The 19,325-nt window shown below is 40.2% G+C and overlaps 1 protein-coding gene across 1 annotated transcript in view; it reads left to right on the forward strand.

Annotated features, from left to right (window-relative positions):
* Positions 1-19,325, forward strand: part of eva1aa (eva-1 homolog A, regulator of programmed cell death a) — a 76,622-nt gene that overhangs the window by 27,700 nt on the left and 29,597 nt on the right. Inside the window, exons 4-5 of the mRNA XM_006792508.3 lie at positions 413-565; positions 8,049-8,192. Coding sequence (XP_006792571.2) covers positions 413-565; positions 8,049-8,192 — 297 coding nt within the window. The remainder of the gene's footprint in view (positions 1-412; positions 566-8,048; positions 8,193-19,325) is intronic.

A 19,325-nucleotide genomic window follows, 5' to 3' on the forward strand; every position in this document is an offset into this window, starting at 1 on the left:
TTTCTCTCTCACTTTTCTTTTCTGCATTCCTGTTCCACTTCCCACATGGATACAGAAACACTCTGCTGTTGTGTTTTTAGTTGCAGGCCAGTGGAGCTACTTCTTGCTGTCACAGGTCACTTTGGGTGGATGTGTCAGAGGAATGCCTCTGCATGGCTCTACATGTCCACCAATCTGTCCTCCCTCTGTCTCATGCCCATTACTCTGAATGAAAAATGGAGTCTGTGCTCTGCGCATATGATAAACTGCTAAGCAGAGGTTCTAATTTAGTGGTTCTAATTTGTATCTAATCAGCAAATATCCAGGAAATGAAAACTTATATCAAATATTATTAAATATTTTTTTTCACCTTTACAGAATATGTGTTGTTTTTGGTTGACAAGCTTTCTTCTTTCTCTCTCTGTATCCACAGATGAGTATAAGAGTAAGGTGGTCTGTGAGGAAGATAAGATGAGGCTAAGCTGCAAACAGGGAATGCAGATCGCCGTCTACTCCGCCATGTTCGGCCGAACTCTGCAGGGCACCCTCGAGTGTCCCCTTCTCCACAGGAGGTCTCCATCAGTAGGTGAGAAACCTTCTTGTTTTCCTTTTCTGTCACTTCAGGTATGCAGTGTTTAAAAATGTACTTTGCTCTTGAAAGCTGTATTTTTTTGGCAGTTTTTTGAATAGTTCGTGATCATTCAATGACTTCCTTTTTTACGAAGGTGCCTCGATCGTGTGATTGTGTCATGTATTTTCATGAAAGGTGGCACTTTTTGCACATTTGTATCATTCTTCATATAATCAATTTAGGGGTCAGTCCGAGGTCAGGGGAGGAGTAATAAGTAAGGAGTCATAAAACAAGACACTAGCTTGGCATGCAAATCAGGCCTACATGTGTTTGCATGAAGTTAAAAAGAGTCTCCTTGTCGTGCTAATGCTCTTATACATATTAATGAATGGGAAGAGTGCAACTTCAGGTCGCTGTTTTTTTTGCTAAAAGACAAAAATGCCTTGCAGCGAAGACATAATCAAAACATTCAGGTGTCATTACATTGAGCAGATGTGAAAAATGAAAAGGTTTTAATAATGAGCGTTACACGCCTGGACTCGAACTCCAGTGAACCACAAAGAGAACTACAAATACAGTCAGGTTCAAAACACCTGCTGAATCCTCCCTTCATGAAATGTCTTTGACGTGGGCGATATTGCCTTGAGATGCTGTTGTGGTTTGGAAACCTTTATTCCTTCATTTCCTCCACTTTCTTTGACTGAGAGGCTCTAGAGCAAACACTGGTCTGTCACACCCATCCCTGATGTCATCTATTCAAACCTCTTTGCACTTCTTCCACAATCACCGGTTGATAATTTCACTTTTAGAAGCAATTTACCTTTTGTCATTTCATCATCTTGTTCTCGGAGCATTTTGAGATAAAGAAACCCACCACTGAGCATCAGGTAGACACACACTAACGTGCACACATTGCCAGGGGAATGGGGAGGAATGTAGATCAGATGTCCCTGTCATCAAAAGCACTGAGTTTGGACTGTTGAAAAGGAACATATTGAGTTCCCTCCAAGTATGCATGTTTGTTATGTGCATGTGTGAGTGCATGGGATAACCAAATGTACCCCTGGCCTTGTTTAGAGGAATGTTAATGACTTTAAACTTGGATCCGTGGAAAGTATTAGTATTAGTTTAACCACAGGTGCTGTTGTGGTGGCCTTGACCCTTTTGTCAGGTAGTCTTTTCCTCTGTACAAGGAGGAAGCATTGGACCAGACATGTGGCAAGCAGGTGTAGCAGGTGAGACAGGGCTGGTTCGAGATATGGTTTCAGACTCTGGGGTTAAATATAGTAGCTCTGAGTATTGATTAAAAATCTAATTGAAGCAGGGGAGACGTGGTGTTTACTGAAAAATCACATATTCACCATTAGTGTGTTTATGTCGACTGGAGACTCAGACACACACAGACGGCTGTTCGCCCACTTTATAGAATGAGTTTTCCTCTCTCCATCACATACACACATGTGTGTGCATGTAAACACTGCACTCACCCACAACCACCCCATGAGCTGTTCCAGACAGTCTGGTGGTGCTGTGGTGGGATTTCCCCTGTCATCTCTATCTTTAATGTGGCTCTCATGTCACCTGGAGCAGGAAGTGAGGGTGTCTTAAGTGACAGCTTAGACAAACACTGTTAATTATTTCTAAATGCTTTCCCCCTTCTTTTTTTTACCCTCCCGAAGCAGCGTGGAGCCTCAGCTGCATGTGTGTATTTTTGGTTCTGCATGTCTGAATTAATCTTGAGGTTGGCAGTCGCTGTAAACGCAAGTTGGTTTTGTGTCTGTTTTGAATTTAAGTTTCCTTAAATGCGGGTTCAAATGTGCTAAACGGAATAGGTTATGGTAATCTCTCAAACCTTCCTGGCAAAGTTGCAGCCTGAGGTGTGGGATCAACTGCTGAACTCACACAGCTGACTGCACGGCCCAGGTATGCTGTGCATAGTGTAATGTTAAGGAATATTACAGTGCTTTGCTTGTACACTGTTAGATGCAAAAATTTTGACAATTTAACACCAGCCACCTGCCAAATAGACGGACATTTTTTGTGATAACTTGTGCTAGCCGTTGTCTAACAAACAAATGTCTTCTGGAGGTAATTTTCTAGTCAACTTATTTAACTTAATTAGATTTGCCGCAAGGAATTTATGCCATGGAAAACCACTGTCTGCTTTCATTTTGAATACAAAAGTCCTGGAAAAGTATACCAGGAAAAAACAAGTATGTACACAGACATGTACTCACAACACAAGGACTCTTTGATCTTGTCTTCTGGGTGGGAGTGGCGGAGTTGGACGGCTTTTGGCGGCGATGAAGAATCCTCAAAGTAAAGGGGCCTGCTTCAGCCCTCCTCTCTCATCTGCCCCATTACCATGATACATACCTCTTGACATCTAAATAGCCCCCCATGCTTGGCATGCAGGATCTTAGAGTGTGTTTTTTTTTTTCTAAAATAAAAGGAAGGCCACTGTGCTTTCCCTTTTGAGTGTGTGCTTTGAAAACGATGGTTCAGACTTTAGTCTACTTGCAGGTTGGATACTAGATTATTGTGCACAGCTGCACTTCAACTTTAATACTTCCATTTGTGACTGCTTGTTCCATTTTTAGGGTGTGAGATACTTCACTGTAACTCTGTCTGTATTTATTGCAGACACTAATAGATGCAGAGCAGATAAGTCGCATGTTTATGCTGTTTTGGACTTTGCTGATATAGATATAGATGTAGATTTATGTTAAATGTGCAGGTCTGTCTATTTAAATCAGTCCTGAAAGACCTGAGTTGACAGATTTCTGTCAACAAATTGTTACTGGTTGACTGTTTTTCCTAAAGTTTGCAAAAATATCATCAACGACATTTGTATACTGGCTATCATGAATTTCTCAGGCTGCATGTTTTCTATGATAACAAGCTCATGCAGGGTTAAGGTGATAACACACATAGCACACATACCAAATTCTCTGATTTGCTGGAATGATTGTGACATAACTTGCTATCGCCTTACAAACCCACACAAGGAAAATCCTCTGTACAGTACTGTGCAAAAGTCATCAAGCCCTTTGTATTTTACTAAGAATATAAGAAACAATTGGAGTTATTTACGGAAACATGCATAGGAGTACAGCATATGTGGCAAAAATAGAGTTTGTAAAATTCTAATAAGTTTAAAAGTCAGTCAGTATTCGATATGACCACCTGTATTCTTAAACAGAGCCCGAACTCCTTTAGGCAAAATTTCTTGTCATTTCTTTAAATAGTCTTCTGATCGCAGATTCAGCTAAAGTAATGGACACAAACTTTGTGTTTTTGTGACAGGCTGCTTGTAACAAAGTGCCTAAAGATACATTTTAAGTTGTTTGTTAAGTGTGGTTCATCCCTTGAATTAGGTGCCTTTTTTATGCATGAATGATTCAAAGGTTAGTGTTAATTGGCTTAACCAACAAAACAGTCATCTGAAAATGGTCAGGGACGAGGACTGGAATTAAAATGAGCGAAAAAGCAGCCAATGTTTAAAGAAAAACTACTATAGCTAAAGATCACTTCAAAAAAAATCTCAAGTTCCTGCTCCTCGCAAGCAAAAAGCGACGATATGGGGGGTGGCTCAAGACTTATGAAAAGTATTGTTTATGTCTGGCTGTAAAATATGTTTCCAGAGAAGTGAAAGAACATTTTGGGGTAAATGCGTGTGGTGTTACCTTGGGTAAAAGGTTGTCTGTCAATGTATCATTGACATCTACTGAAAGCATTTGGCGTGTGCAGATCCTTTCACCTTATCACCATTACACAAAGAGTTTAAATCCCACAACAATGAGTTAAACCTCCCTATTAAATGATACGTATTGCTGATGAGTCAGAACGAAAGAGGAGTCGAGTGTTTTCCATCCATTGTCTTGAAATTCCAGGAAAGGTGTGCGTGGGTGGAAAACTTGGACTGTTATGGTGGTTGTAGTGACAATTTACTAGGAAAGGTTGCTGTGCTCTTTGCACATGTGTGTTCATTTGTGTGTTTGGACATGTATGTGCTCTGAGGTGTGTTGTGTTTATTTGAAAACACACAGTTGCTGCACACCAACCTCAGAATGTATGACAGTGAAAATGCACTAACCTTACAGGACATCAGGCTTAATACACGTCCTCTGTGATGAGTGAAACTCGAGATGTGGCTTTCTACTGGATAAATTATTATCTTTTTTTTCTTTTAAAACAATTGAATGACATGAAATGCCACATCACACAGCTTTAGGTGGTTTCTCCACCCAGAATCGCCCTTTCGTTGTATTAGGAAATCAGCTCAGTAACTTTTCAAACTGTGTAATTCCTTTTAAGAAAAGTACTTGTAGGTGCTTTTCTGTATGTGACCTCAGTTTATGTTTCCTGCTGTAATTAGTCATCATTGAGAATAAGTGTGTGTTTGTGTGTGTATGCATGTGAGTGTATATCCAGGAAGCTCCTCCCTTTCCTCATATGCTGCTTCTCTTGACTATGGACCTACTCTTCTGAGCTATAGTCCTGTCCTTGTTGGGTGTGTGGAGGATAGAGGGGTGGTGGCCCGAGCTTGGAAAATTGGAGAGGGTAAAGGTTAGAGGTAACAGGGGTTATTCATGCCGTGTGTATGTGTGTGTGTGTGAGAGAGAGGGGAACTGTTGTATGCTTGTCTCTCTGTGTTAAGACCACTAATGAGAGCCAGAGGAGGTCAGGCCCTTGGGAGTGTTCTTTTAAACTACATAGAAATTCTGTGTGTGGCTGAGCTGGTGAACAAAGAATACATGTGTGTCTCCATCCTCTCTATCAGCTCCTGAACCTCTAAGTCCCACCCCATTTTCTGTGAGCTCTGTGCTCAGCTAATCACCCAGTCAGTGAATCTAAGGTGCAGCTAATGGGGGTCTGTCTGTCACTGGACTTGGCTTGTCAGGCCCTCCGGACAGGAAAAAAGAGCGGCAGAGAAAATTAAGGCACATTCGTCAGAGCAGGAGGTTATTGAACTGAATCAGAATCAGAATACTTTATTAAGCCCTAAGGAAGTTATGTAATTATGTAACGGCTGTACTATATATATATATATATATATATTGCTATAAACAGTGATTATAAAATCAACTAGTACAAATGTACATATTATAGAAAAATATAATGTGATTAATAAAGGAAATAAAAGCCAATAGTTACTCCATTGATCTCTGTCATAGACACAGACTGCTTATCAGTTTGTCTTACATAAACAGATAATAAACTGCTAATACGGATAATAAACTTTAACATTAAACGCTTCCTCACCACTTTATTAGGTACACCTTGGTAATACTGGGTTGAACCCCCTTTTGCTCTCAGACCTGTGTTATTTCAGCATAGATCCCTCTGAATTCTGTTTCATATTAACATGATAGCATCACACAGTTGCTGCAGATTTTTTCTGTGATGCAAATCTCTCATTTCACCACATCCCTTTTTGATTGAGAAGTGGGGATTGAGGAGGCCAACTGAGTACATGTTCAAGAAACCAGTTTGAGATGATCTAAGCTTTGAGACGTGGTGAGTTATTCTGCTGGAACCAGCCATATTAAGATGGTTACTGTGCGATCATAAAAGGGATGGATATAGTCAGCAACAATACTCAGGAAGGGTGTGGCATTTAAATGATGCTCAACTTGTACTAAGGGGTCCAAAATGTGCCAAGAAAATATCCCTCACACCATTATGCCACCATCAGCTGGCTGAACCTTAGATACGAGCCAGGGTGAATTCTGACGCACAATCAAATTAAGCACATTCTGACACTTCCTCTGAATGCTGCAGTAGAAATCAAGGCTCATGTGACCGTGCAACTTTTTTCATCTGTTGTGCGGCTGTACTTAGATGTACCTACACGTCAAATGTACTTAATGACTTGTACCATAGTCTTGCTTCTGTCCTGTCCTCAGGATGCAGCTCAACTTGTAAAGTCTGGCACTGCAAATTTAACGGTAAGGTAAGAAAATTAGTAATTTAATAAATCAAAACAAAGTTGAGTTGCCATTTTCATAATTAAAAAAAAAAGATAAACAAATTAAAAAAACAATTTTTTTCTGTAAGTTTAAGACTGATGGCAGAATTAAAATGAACTTTTTTTTTTTTATTTTACATTACTCCACATGTTTTAAGTAACAGCAGGAATTATTTCACCTTTGAGTTATGGTCCTTCATATCCAGTTACTCTCACTGGTTCCCACAGGCTTTCACCTCACTACATCCTGGTTGGGAATTCCACTATGTCAGCTCCAGCTGGGGGTGTACCCGTTTGATCTGTGTCCAATTGAACCAACAGTGATTCAGGCTTACTTCATTGAGAAGCTTAATGCTTTGCATATGCTGGGACCTGTAACCACACAAGATTCATGGAACAGATTTCCCCGCAATTTATTTATATGACATAAACTGTAAATAAATCTCCTGATTATAAGACAGGCCTGCACGGTTACAGGCCATCTAAGGAATTCCCAATTTTGATATTATGCATGACCGCTAGATTACCCTCAAACACTTCCAGGCTATGACATTTAACCTTTGGCCATAATTTGTTGAGGCTTGGTGACACTTGAACCAAGTCTTAGCCAGCATGCCCTCGATAGCTTTTTTCTGCACTTCTCCTTCTGCGTAGGCCACCAAGACAGCCGAGTGTCCATTTTCAAAGGCTCATTTCCTTGTGTTGTTTTTAGGGGTTAGATGGCCCGTGGGGGGCCCGGGAAGCATCCATGTGGAACCAAGGGCCATCAACATTCCCACAAGACCACAACAGGAGTTGATTAGTGCTTCTCACACCTTTATCCTTAGTGTCACTGGAGTCATGTGGAGATATGTAGAATGGGAATTCCACTGGGACTGCACCTTTGAGTACTTTTATATTTCCTTCGCTGTTTAGCTCATTTGCAGATTATTGGCTTAGAAGTGCCGTGTCATCTTCTGCAGCTGTGTTACAATTATGGAATAAAGGAATGAAATCAAAGCCAAAAAACGAGGAGAGGAGTTGGCTGGTGCTTAGCGATGATGTATGAGAGGCGTATCCATTACTTTGACTGGTCTCCATACACAAACACTCACACACCCACATGTATTGGATCAGATATCCTTTAGACAATGTAAGGCCTGCGGAAGGTTCTCTATGTGGGTCTGATGTGGACACAAACTCCATCATGGGATCTGAGATGTGTGTGTATGTGTGTGTCTTTGTGAGTGTCATGTCATCTAAGAACACAGAGCATAAGAAATGTAAATTGATAATAGTTATAGGGGAAGTAGTTTGGACTTTCAGTCCATTTATATAGAAAATATGTTAACAGAAATCTTCATTTTTTAAAAAATGCGTTTGCCTGTATTTTTAACAGAAATCAACATTTTACAATGCTGGTGGAATTTTTCTGTAGACTATAGTTGATGATCCAGTGGAATAGACGTTACTGAGATGTGGGAGGTAACAAGCATGGTTTTACAACAGAGTATTACATATGTTTCCCCATCTCTGTCTTTATTCCAGAGTGCCAGTCGTCCGTGGCTCTGCAGGTTTTGACCAACCGCTGCCAGGGAAAGAAAACCTGTCTCATCCGAGCCTCCACGAGAGAGTTTGGAGATCCGTGTTACGCTGGCACCAGGAAGTACCTCAGCGTCATCTACACCTGTGGTGAGTCCCCAAGAAACCAATACTCGTGGTTTAGTTTTTGCCTGCCACCAGGGGGTGATGTTTGCTAATTTATCAGCTGCACTCCTGCCCATCATGTTGGACCCCAGTTTCAGGATGAGGGGGTTCAGCTGTAGTTGCAGAAATATGATTATCATCTGCGATGATCGTGTTTATGGTGAATAAATATGGGTAACAGGGGGATAATTTGTTAGGCTTATAATTTTTACTTTGAAAGGAAACTGAAACAATAAAATAATTTCTGAAATAGTTTTTTACTGAAATGAGGAAACTATTCAAGGATTTAAATGCTTCTACATGTATTTTCCACCTCAGATCTTTAGTGAAGAAAACTACATTAAGCATTGGATATTGTGTTTAGACCTTATGTCTGTGCGGAAGGATGAGATTAATGATCTTCTTCCTTTATCAGTTCCCCTCCCAAGAGCTAATCTGGACATGTCAAGACTGTAATTAATTAACCACATGCTTTAGACATGCACAAAGTATACATACACAGACAGGAACGGATCAATCAGCACCATGCCCGGGAATCTCTTAAATCCATAAAATCCATTTGCCCAAACACCCAAAGTAACATTCGTTCTGTTTGCCTTGGCATTTCAATCTGAATTCTGAATTTATTTTATAGATTTATCTCTGTGTTTGTTGCATTTTCTGCTGCTTTTCTGCTTCAGGGGATAATCTGTATCTTGATGTTGTGATGAGAGTTTACAGCTTGTTTATAGTCTGGTTTTGGAGAGCCTCCATGCTGAATCTCCAAGAACCGTCAACTGTGAGCTAGCCATTGCAGACAAGAATACGGAGACTGTTCAACTGTGTTTATGGAATCGTTTGGAATGAATCTGTGTCTGACCTCTCTTATCTGTCAGTGATAGCACAGTGTATTATCCTTACAGCTCTGGTGCTGAGTTTGGCTGGTAAATGTGTGAGTGTCTGTAGGGCCTCAGAGACAAATGAGATAGAGGACAGATGTAAGATGCTAACACACACAGAGGGGGATGGGGAAGCGGGAGAGGGAGGTCTTCTGGGCTGCGGTGGGAGTTGAGAGGGTTGAACGTGAGTAAATCAGTATAACTGCAGTAGACATGAAGTCACTGGTTTCTTCAGGCTCTCTCAGAGTGGTAATTTTGGGGGATCCTCTTTCGTTGGTGGTTGAATGTGTGCAGAACTGACCCCATTTTTGTCAGAGTAGGGGATGAAGGCTGTCTGTCCGCTCATGATTGGTGGTATTTATGTGCATGTGTGAGTGTGGTGGTGTGCTTTGTTCCAACTGGCACTGACTGACAAACTGACTGAGAGCACATGATCACCGGAAAGAAATCGCACCTTTAATGCCTTTTCAAATAAATACCTGTTATTAGCAAAGATTTTATTGATCTTAGGTTTATTATAGTTCAGAATTTACTTTTTGCGCTTTTGTTTTAAAATCTACAATGTGTTAGATGTTTAACTTTGAGTATTCAGGTTCGTGATTCTCTATGCCCTGTGTTGAGAACCTTTAATGGACTATAAACTGCTATTTTCATGCTTTTGAAACCCAGACAAGGATTAGGGCCACGGAATAGATGTTTTTGGTCATGACTTTAAAAAAAAAATCCCAGAATTATGACATTTTTTCTAAAATGCAGATTTTTTCACAGTTTTTAGAAACAAAAAGTCAGAATTTCTATACAACCCCAGGGGTGCCCTCTGGAATGCCTTCTGAATAACACAGCAGCAAATGACCTGGAACCTGCCATCAGTCTATCAGTAGATCTCTCTCTCTCTCTCACACACACACACACACACACACACACACACACACACCACTGTCAAGCACCATTTACAACCACTACCCTAGAAGGAAGTCCCTTTAGTTTATGAAAAAAATCCTACAGATTAGTCAGAAATAGATTGTTAGACGTCTGAGGGGAAAAAGTCAGAATTCTCCGTTTCAGTTAAAATTCAGATAAAAAAGAAAAAAAGAAAAGTCATGACACCAAAATCTTTCCTCTGGCCCTCATACCCTTTTGTAGGTACATAACAAGCTTTTATTTATGTATCACATTTAAACCAAAGTTACTTTACATTAAAAAGAGAGAGTAATGAAAACATTCCTGAGATTACTCACATACAATAGCTAGCTGATCCATTGGTTCCTGTGGGTTGTGGGATTGGGGGCTTTTGTGGATCGGACTTGTTTTCGTGCGTCATGCAGATGTTTGATGAGATTGGGATGTAGGGATGCCTTCTTGAACAGTTTTTAGAAGGTGTTGGGATGCACTGAGGGGTCTTCCTGTACAACAGGTCTTAGGGTGCAGGGTAAAGTAACAATCACACCAAGGCCAGGACCCAAAGTGTACATACAGAACTTTGCATTGTAATGACACACTCAGTGTTATTCACTTCACCTGTCAGTATTTTCAATGTTGTAGCTGTACTTGTGTCTACTCTCTCTCTCCCTCGCACACAGACACACACAGTCATCCATCCTTCGTTATCGCCCTCAGCTTGCCTCTGATTTATAATTCCATCAGGGTCCAAGCTCCAGCTTCTTCATCATACAGCCCCAGGGGTGATCTACTCTTTAGGAATTAAACAGCAGCAAATGGCCTGGAACCTGCCACCAGTCTACCAGTAGATCACACACACACTCTGCACAGCCACCACGTCAAGCATCATTTACTCCCCTAGGAGGAAATCCCTAAGCTTTATTTCTTTGTTAAAAATTGCTCCAGGAGTCCAACTGAGTGCAGTTCATTCAACATTTGAATATTTTAAGGAGATGATGTTTAAAATATATGTGTAAGAATGCTTCATGTATTCCAAATTATTCATAGGCTAGGCTTGAAAATATTTGCCTCTCTCCTCCTGAAGATTGATGAATGAGTCCGCTTGGGGCATTTTCTGCAGAAAGCAGAAGTTCCGCTGCGACTGCTTTGAACAATCTTCCTTTATGTCTCATTAGTTACTTTGTCAAGAAGTTTGATGTTGGAATGAAAAACTGCCTTATTCAACAGTTATCTATATGTATATTTAATACAGAGTAGGTGGAAATATTTTGGCAATGTGTAGTTAGAAGAGCTCAGTATACCTGTCCTGCAGCTCTGCAACATAATTCTTCCATCTTGCCAATAACCCTCTTTTTCCAGACAGCCTGAAGGCATCCTGTTTCTGTATGTGCATGTCTTTATACCATCAAACACGGTGTTGTCTTTGAATTGTTGCAAAAACATGATTTATGGACCCCCCATGCTAATCCGATCGTATCTGGAGGAATCTTTCTCTTTCAAGTGTCAAGGGTCTCCCAGTTCCTACCCAGTGCACAGTTATTCTCCTTGCCTGAGAGTTATTAAAGCTTCAGATCTCAAAGGTGTGTTATAATGGGTCACACCGATCAGGCCACACAGCCTCTTTTGAACCATGTAGCACAGGCTTTAGGGGGATAAAAGGTTATGGAAAGCTCGAGGACCAGGTCTAATTGCTGAGTAGGAAACTGATTGATTATGGCATTTAGCTGGTCTGGTCTTCCTGCACTGGGAGCTCTGTGAAAATACCCTGTTCTAACCCTGAGGTTGAAACCACATAATGGACATAGGATCCCTCAAAAATCCTAATGAAAGTATAATGAGTGCATTAATATAGTTTATGTGTTCTTGATATAAAGAACTTCCACCACTTCTCTGGCCTTTGGACCAAACATGGAAGTGAAGTAATGAAGTAGCTAAGTTTATCTCAGTTCATGGCTTAGTATCATTTTCTTAGAGCTGGTCAAAATGTAGATGCTCAGATAAACATTATTTTCTATTTGTTTTCTAATGTAGACTTTGTAAATATTTCACTCAGCGTGGATCCTGCACCAAGGCTGGTGTCCTATCATGCGATTTTAAAAGACAATAAGTAATTTCAGAAGTCTTTGTTTGCTCATGCCCCACCTCTTCACTGACTTTTATGAAATTCAGATGGGTAGTTTTTTGCATAATGTTGCTCATACAAAGGTGCACAGACATGTAAATGGTGCTAAAAACACAAATCGTTTCCTCTTTAGCAGTGAAATAAAAAGTCGAGTAATAAAAGTCGAGTATATGTGGTTTCATAGTGCCCCTCACAGTCAAAAATAAGCCGCCGTGCTGTCTATCACGCCAGTTACATGTGCCAAAAACATGTACACTCCATAGTGATTTTGTAGTTCACTCGTACAATTATTTTGCAGTCTAACTTTATGAACAGCCACAGAATAAAATAAACCAGTGATTATGTTTTCAACATTTGTTTCTTAATCTTTTTTCCTGTAGTATTTGAACTTTAGTGTGATGCGGAAATACAGAGATATATGGAGGTGTGGTCACTGGAGCGCACCGATGGTATTTTTAACGGACAAAGGATGGGCAGTGGAGGCCGTGGCTGCCAGACATAGCTCAGCGGGGGCTGATTTAGATGTAACTGGGGGAAAGAGAGGAAGATAAAGATGTAATTCAGAAACTTGAGGGTTTGAATTCTCCAAGTTGGTTATGTGGACACGAACACTCACGCACACATACGTACAAATACACATGGACATAGATACTTGAGGAACACATGCGACTGCTGGTAGCCACACACTCCTCTGGCTGCCCCACACACATTCATGTCCTGTCAGCAAAGAGACAGAGGTTGATGTTTATTTAGGCTCTCATGCATAGAGCTGCAGTCCAGCCGGGCAGCCAGTAGTTGCTGCTGGCCCCATCATTCCCCCTTAAAGCGTATCCTAGAGCTGTATGACTGGTGGTCATATGTCCCAAAATATACCAAAGTATGGTATTCATCTTTATTCAGCACGTGTAACCTGACATGCATAATAGGGTTGTCAAGACACTAGAATTTCAAACTCAGTACAGTTACCCAGGAAAATACTCAGTCGTTTTCGATTCCACAAGGGGGAAAAAACGTGAAACTTAGAAGTATTTTTCTTTTTTTTGTTTTTAAGTTGTCTTACAAAATAAAGTAACATAGTTGCAAGGTATATATATAAGACTCTCTTAGAAAGTGCAAAGAAGACATCAGTATTTTTAGGCTCTCTGAGATCGTGCTGTGCCTCTAATCACTTGGGACTACATTTCCATTGTTGATCAAATACAGCTGGTAATATGAGCTACCACTATTTCTATTTAGTTGTTGTAGGCTTTTCTTTTCTATCTGGGGCTTTAAGACAAACGTAAAACTTTTAAGATGAATATAATTGCATTATCTTGTTAAACTAACCATGTCTATTAACATTTCAGACGAGCAGGACTGATCATGTTTGCTGCCTAGCTCCACCATTAACACTGTAATTTTATTATTAGCCACAGTGATAACAGCAGGCTAATGTGGCTGTTGGGAAATTGCTAATAGCTAAATGGCTAATGGTAGCATGTGTGCTGGCCAAATTAAGATTAATGATAACTGTGAAATGTAATATTTCAATTCCTCATAAATTGTTATTCAGTGCTGTGAATGTCAGTCATTTCAGCTGCTAGTGAGGGAAGGGGGGATATGGCGAATATGGCGCTGTTGCTATCAATATTGTTTTAAATGACTATCTAATCTCATAGGAATTTTTAATATTGCTTAGTATCTGAGTATTCACCTATATTCTTAATCTTTAGCATCAATAACAGTCTTGCTAGTTTTTTAATTCAGGTGTTTTTCAGGCATCTTAAAAAAAGAAAAAGTCATTTGTAAAATATGATCACGGTGAATGCGATGATCAAAAGATTATTTACTCTTGGCTCATCTGAGTATGAAGGCACACGTTGCTAGGTTTTACTCTTAAGGACTTATTTATACATTTTCTGGAACTAACCATCACCGTTATTTAATCTTCTTTCATCCTGTTTGGTTTTTATTATGAATGACTCAGCATCAGCTTGTGACTTCATTATTAGTCTGAACAAAGGAGCTTTCAGGATACAAAAATGAAAACAAATTTCCTGTAAGCTGGAGTTTTATTATTCCATTTAAGTAGGTTTCATAGTGTGTCCACACTGTATATTCATGGCTTAAGGAAACAAAGAATTCCTTGACTATGTATTCACCTGAATGCACTTCCAGCAGAGGTGTGCTCTGCTACAGCTGGCCTAATGCAAATGTACCAAGTACGGCATCAACAACTTATCCACGACCTAACTCTACCCTTAAATACCTCCTAGGTAACGTCAGACGGCTCTGGCTCTTATTGCACGATTCTGCCATTTTACACCTTATAACTAACCCCACACATTGAGTATTTTATGAGGGTAATACAACCAGTAAACCTGGAAAATGTGATCTGTATTGCGTCTGAGTTTAGTGAGCGCAGAAGTGAGCACGAAGGCCGTAGAGGCAGCTCTAAATGCTCCCCAGCCTCGTAACACAAGCCTGACTCTGCAGAAACCCCGTGATAACTGCTACAATTGGCACACTCATGAACACTGCAGCGAGAAAACACGAAGCACGTGACCTGGCCTGACCTGTGTGGGTGTGTTGCCTTAATAGTAGTTGTTGTGGGTTTAGCCAATAGCCATATATGGCATCGGTTTTGAGTAGTATAACATCATCTTTGCTGACCTTTTTTGTCCCTTCAACACACCACTAATCTACAGTAGCTTGGTGAAGTCACAGGCTAATGTAAAAAGTATTCTTTGGAAGAGGATGAAGAACATGTGAGGAGTTTCTTATAATTTGCTGACACTAGAGCTTGCGGGTTTCATGTTTTGCCAACATGTTCAGTCAGCTGATGTCTGGCTTACACCATGTCTTTCTGACTCACAGCATCTGGTGTCTGCTGTCCCTCTAGAGCACACAAGCATTGAACGATGTATGTGATTTACCAGGTATACAGTACTTTGCAAACGTCTTGAGCTATTGTTCATATCTTTATATTTTGCACTAGCAGCGCAAACATACATGAAAAGACGGTAAGTGAGGCAAAACTGGACTTTTTTTCATTTCGGACAAGCTTGAAAGTCAGTTTGGCACAACCATCTTTATTCTTCAACACAGAACAACCTCTCTTAGGCAGACTTTCTTCTAATGTCTTCAAGTAGTCTTCAGGGCTCCAGACTTTTGGAAGGACATTCCAAGCTCTTGTTTGGATGTCGGCTGCCTTTTGTACCGTTTTCCGCCAAGATGGTCCCACAGCCCTCTGGGGTGGCCAATCCGTGATAGATAAACATATACACACACATCTGAGCACACATGAAGAAAAGGTGTTACATTTTCTGTTAAAGTTCTCATAGCTTCTATGACTTTTCTTCCCCCCTTTTGCCTTTGGTTTCGTTCCCTCTCACCAGTCACAGATGTTTCAACAACTCAAAGAAAACAATCAAGCACTTTCACTGGGTATGTCTGGCACTGTCAGTGTCTTTTGCCTCTTTCCTTTGTCATATTCCCACATTTCTGCCACCCTCATTGCTTTTCAAAGCCTCAAGGCCTCTGTTTTTGGCAGTCGCCACCATAAGCCACCATTTCAAATAAGATGTGACAAGCAAGAGGGGACTCTGACTATGGCATTGCATGCTTATTGGCTAATGTCAACTAATGAACATGCCCTGGATAACCCACCTTTCAGAAATTTAGAATAACCAAAATTTCACCAAAATGAATGACTGAGCCATTAAAGTGTTTAATGGTCAAGCCAGAAGTGCTGTTGTCCTATAGACTTTTCTAGAACCCCCTGGAGGCTATTAAAAAGAATGCAGGTTTAAGGCGCTAGACCTATGTTATGTATGAGGTTACAGAGTGTCTCTTTGTGAAAAAATTGTAACTTCTAAAAGATGGACATCTCATGGAGGTCTGAAAACTGAAGTCAAAGTACAAGGGCCTTCAAAAAAAAAAATACCCTGAAACCCAACTCTACAAAAGTCTGTGAGGAAACAAACCCCATAGACATTCGTATGGTCACTTTTTTTTTGCTATTTTTAAATCTTTCTAATGTGCACTCTCTAAATGACGGTCTTATTTAAAGTCAAATCAACAATGAAGCGGGTGTATTCTTTAGGGCGGGTCCGACTTGTGATTGAGAAGTACCTTTTGAGCCTGTCAAGCACAAACACATTCAGTTTAAAAAAAGAACATGACCACAATGCTTAATTCAAGGTTTCAAGTGTTGGCGGCAACCATCTTTTGTATGCAATCCGTTGAAGAAATATGAATTTTGACTTTGGGAATGCTTGGTTTACGCTATATTCAAAGTATTCAAAAGCAATCAACTGAACTGCCACAAGCTTCAGCTGTAAACATTGTTTTTCTGCCCAGAATATGTCATGTTACCGAAGCTGCATGCCACATAATCAGAATGTGTTTAAAGGAAAAGTCACTTGCTACTTAAACTCTAGAGCCTTTAATTTATCCGATGTAAGATAAAAAGAAAAAACTAAAACAGAGAGAAACAGACTTTTTTTTTTAATTAAAAAGCAAGAACATTAAAGAAAACCATGAATAAACAGGAGTCATTACAGCAACTGATGTGGCACTTATAAAGTGTCTTAAACTAGATATTAAGAAAGCACCCAGTCTGCCAGGCGAAATGCACTTAAGCAAAGCTAAACTTCACTAACCCACAAATTTGCCCGGTTACAGTCAGAAGTGAAAAAGAGCGAAAACGCCTTTGTTCTTTCACTGTGTCGCTTAAAACTGTAAAAAGAAAAAGAATCCATTATGACGCAAAACTTTGTATCTGAGACCAACATCCATGACCGAGGCAAATTAAGAGCATTGTCAGAGCTCAGCCATTATGTTTTTCCCCTCAGTGCTGCAGTGTTTTCTATCCAAAGCTATTCAACGTGGCTGGTACCAAAAAAGCCCCTTAAATTAAAACAGAAGGAGAAAAAAAAAGTAGCAAAGCGGAAGCTGGACTGTGAGCCAGCCAGACGCTTTGATCCCACTACAGACTGCTTAGTAAACATGGCGGGGAAGAAGCAAGATACAGACAGAGATAGCACAGGTGACTTGATAGACCTTACAGTTAGCACTCACTGGGTCAGGTTAACTCTTTTGTAACCTCTGAAGCATTCAACAGCTCTGTTTGCACATGTCTGTATATGCGTAATGATTTGTTAACCCAAACACAAGATAAACCCAAACGGTGATAATACTGTGCATTGTTTCTGTGATGTAGTTTGTAGGGCATTGATTAGGGCCAGAATCAGAGGGAAACATACACATAGTCACTACGTCAGAAAGATTCTTCATGTGAAACAAAGCATTACCTCAGAGGTATGTAAGACTGTATATTAACTGTTTTATTACTAGATTCCAGTAATGATTAATGGTAATCCTTTTCTCTATATAATGTTTTGCCCATTTAGCTTCATTGTTCAGACTTTTACATTACAAGTTTATCCTAAACCAGATTTTTATACCAGTTTCATACAAATTGGTCACATAAAAGTCGTGACTATTTGATTTAGTTATAAAGGGTTTTTCTGATGAGCATTTTGGGGTCTGTCGCTCCGCTGCCACTTATGTCCCTGTAACTGTTCCAGCCCCCAAACATATGAAGCTCTTTCCAGAGTGAAGGAATGTTTTGCATTTAGCTGCGGGCTGTTTACCTCCTTTACAAATGAAGGAAAATCGAAGCATGCAGTGAAGTTAACATTCATACAGTCACACATTTGCATGGATGTAAAGACAAATTCAGATAAAATATACAAAACTGTACACACTAACACAAACGTCTGCCCCCTTCCTGTGGTCGTTTTGCTTGGTGTTCACAAATGAGCAACTGCTTCTTTGTTGGGCTGGAAACTGCAAAATAAGCAAAGCTCCGGATGAGAATTTGCTGCCAACTTTGTCGGCTTCACACACTCGTTAAACGGTGCACACTACTGTTTTCGTGTCATTGTGTGCCCATGGCAAAAACTACTCTCTGCTTTTTCTGTGAGATCCATACTACTTGTTTTCATTTGTGTGAGGAGTGTTGAATCAGATGTGTTGGGGGGGAGCAGGCTAATGCTTTCCAGTCTGTGGCTGGTTTCAGTTTTCTTTCTGTGGTGGACAAAGACAGAAAAGAAGAGAGAGAAGGCAGAATTTTTGTGAACGGAGGGGGCAGTCTTGGGTGGGGGGATTCAAAGAGAGTAATTCCCAGGATATCTTAAGGTGGAAATAAAGTGTAAATTCAAATGTTTACAAGAAACAAATTCAAATTCAAATGTATTTTCTAGTTGATGCAAATTTACTTTCATATTTTTTGGTTTGGTAGTATTTTGAGAATATGATTATCATATCTTGTCAAGTTTTTGTCCAGTACTATGTAAAACTACATCCAAAAGTCTTCAGTCACCCATCATTTCTTTATATTTTCCCTCCAAAGAGCCAGGCTGTCAAGGTCTTTCAAAGTTGCCCTTGGACATTCGTTACTTTTTCCCTCATTTTTTGTCAACAAGGTAATTCCCAAAGAGCTTTTAGCCAAAAACTTGGCATAGTGTTAGCCTGAATAGAAAAACACACAATGGATCGCTGTCAGTCATGGATTGGCCTCCCCAGAGCCTGCATCTCAACGTTACTGGAGCAGTGTAGGATCATCTTGACTTGACAGAGAACAGAACAAAAACAAGCCAACATCCAATGAAGAGCTTTGAATGTCCTTCAAGAAGGACATTAGATTTCTTAAGAAGCAAATGCATGGCCCACAGTTTTTAGAGTTCAAAGATGCACCCAAGGATTTAGAGATATTATTATCAGTTAAGTTTAAAGACAAGTTTTTCTTAAACACACTCATTATATCGGTTTCTGTCAAACGGATCTTTTTTCTAAAGATCGTGAATCTGTTTCTCCTGAGAGGCTATGAATGAGCACAGTGATCTGCTTTCCAAATCTCAGCAACAAGCTGCTTAGTTGGTACAACTTCCTGTCAGCAAACCAAAATAATGGGGAAAAAATGCTTTCATGTTACACAAATGATCAGTATGGACAAACCGCTGACTGCTGACAAATCTATCTTGTCTAATGGAACGTATGATCTTACTGTACAGCCCTGCAGCCGTGCATGTCTGTTTACATGCAGCCTAGAGCCGCATGTTCCATCTCTGGCACACCGCATTTCCAGTTTTCCAGCCTAAGTTGAATGAAATTTTCAGCTTATTCCCCGGAGCCTCACTCGAACCTTTCATTGCTTCTCTTACTTTCTCTCGT

The sequence above is a fragment of the Neolamprologus brichardi genome, chromosome 15 (genome assembly GCF_056152115.1).
Source record: "Neolamprologus brichardi isolate AB-2024 chromosome 15, ASM5615211v1, whole genome shotgun sequence".
Lineage (NCBI taxonomy): Eukaryota > Metazoa > Chordata > Actinopteri > Cichliformes > Cichlidae > Neolamprologus > Neolamprologus brichardi.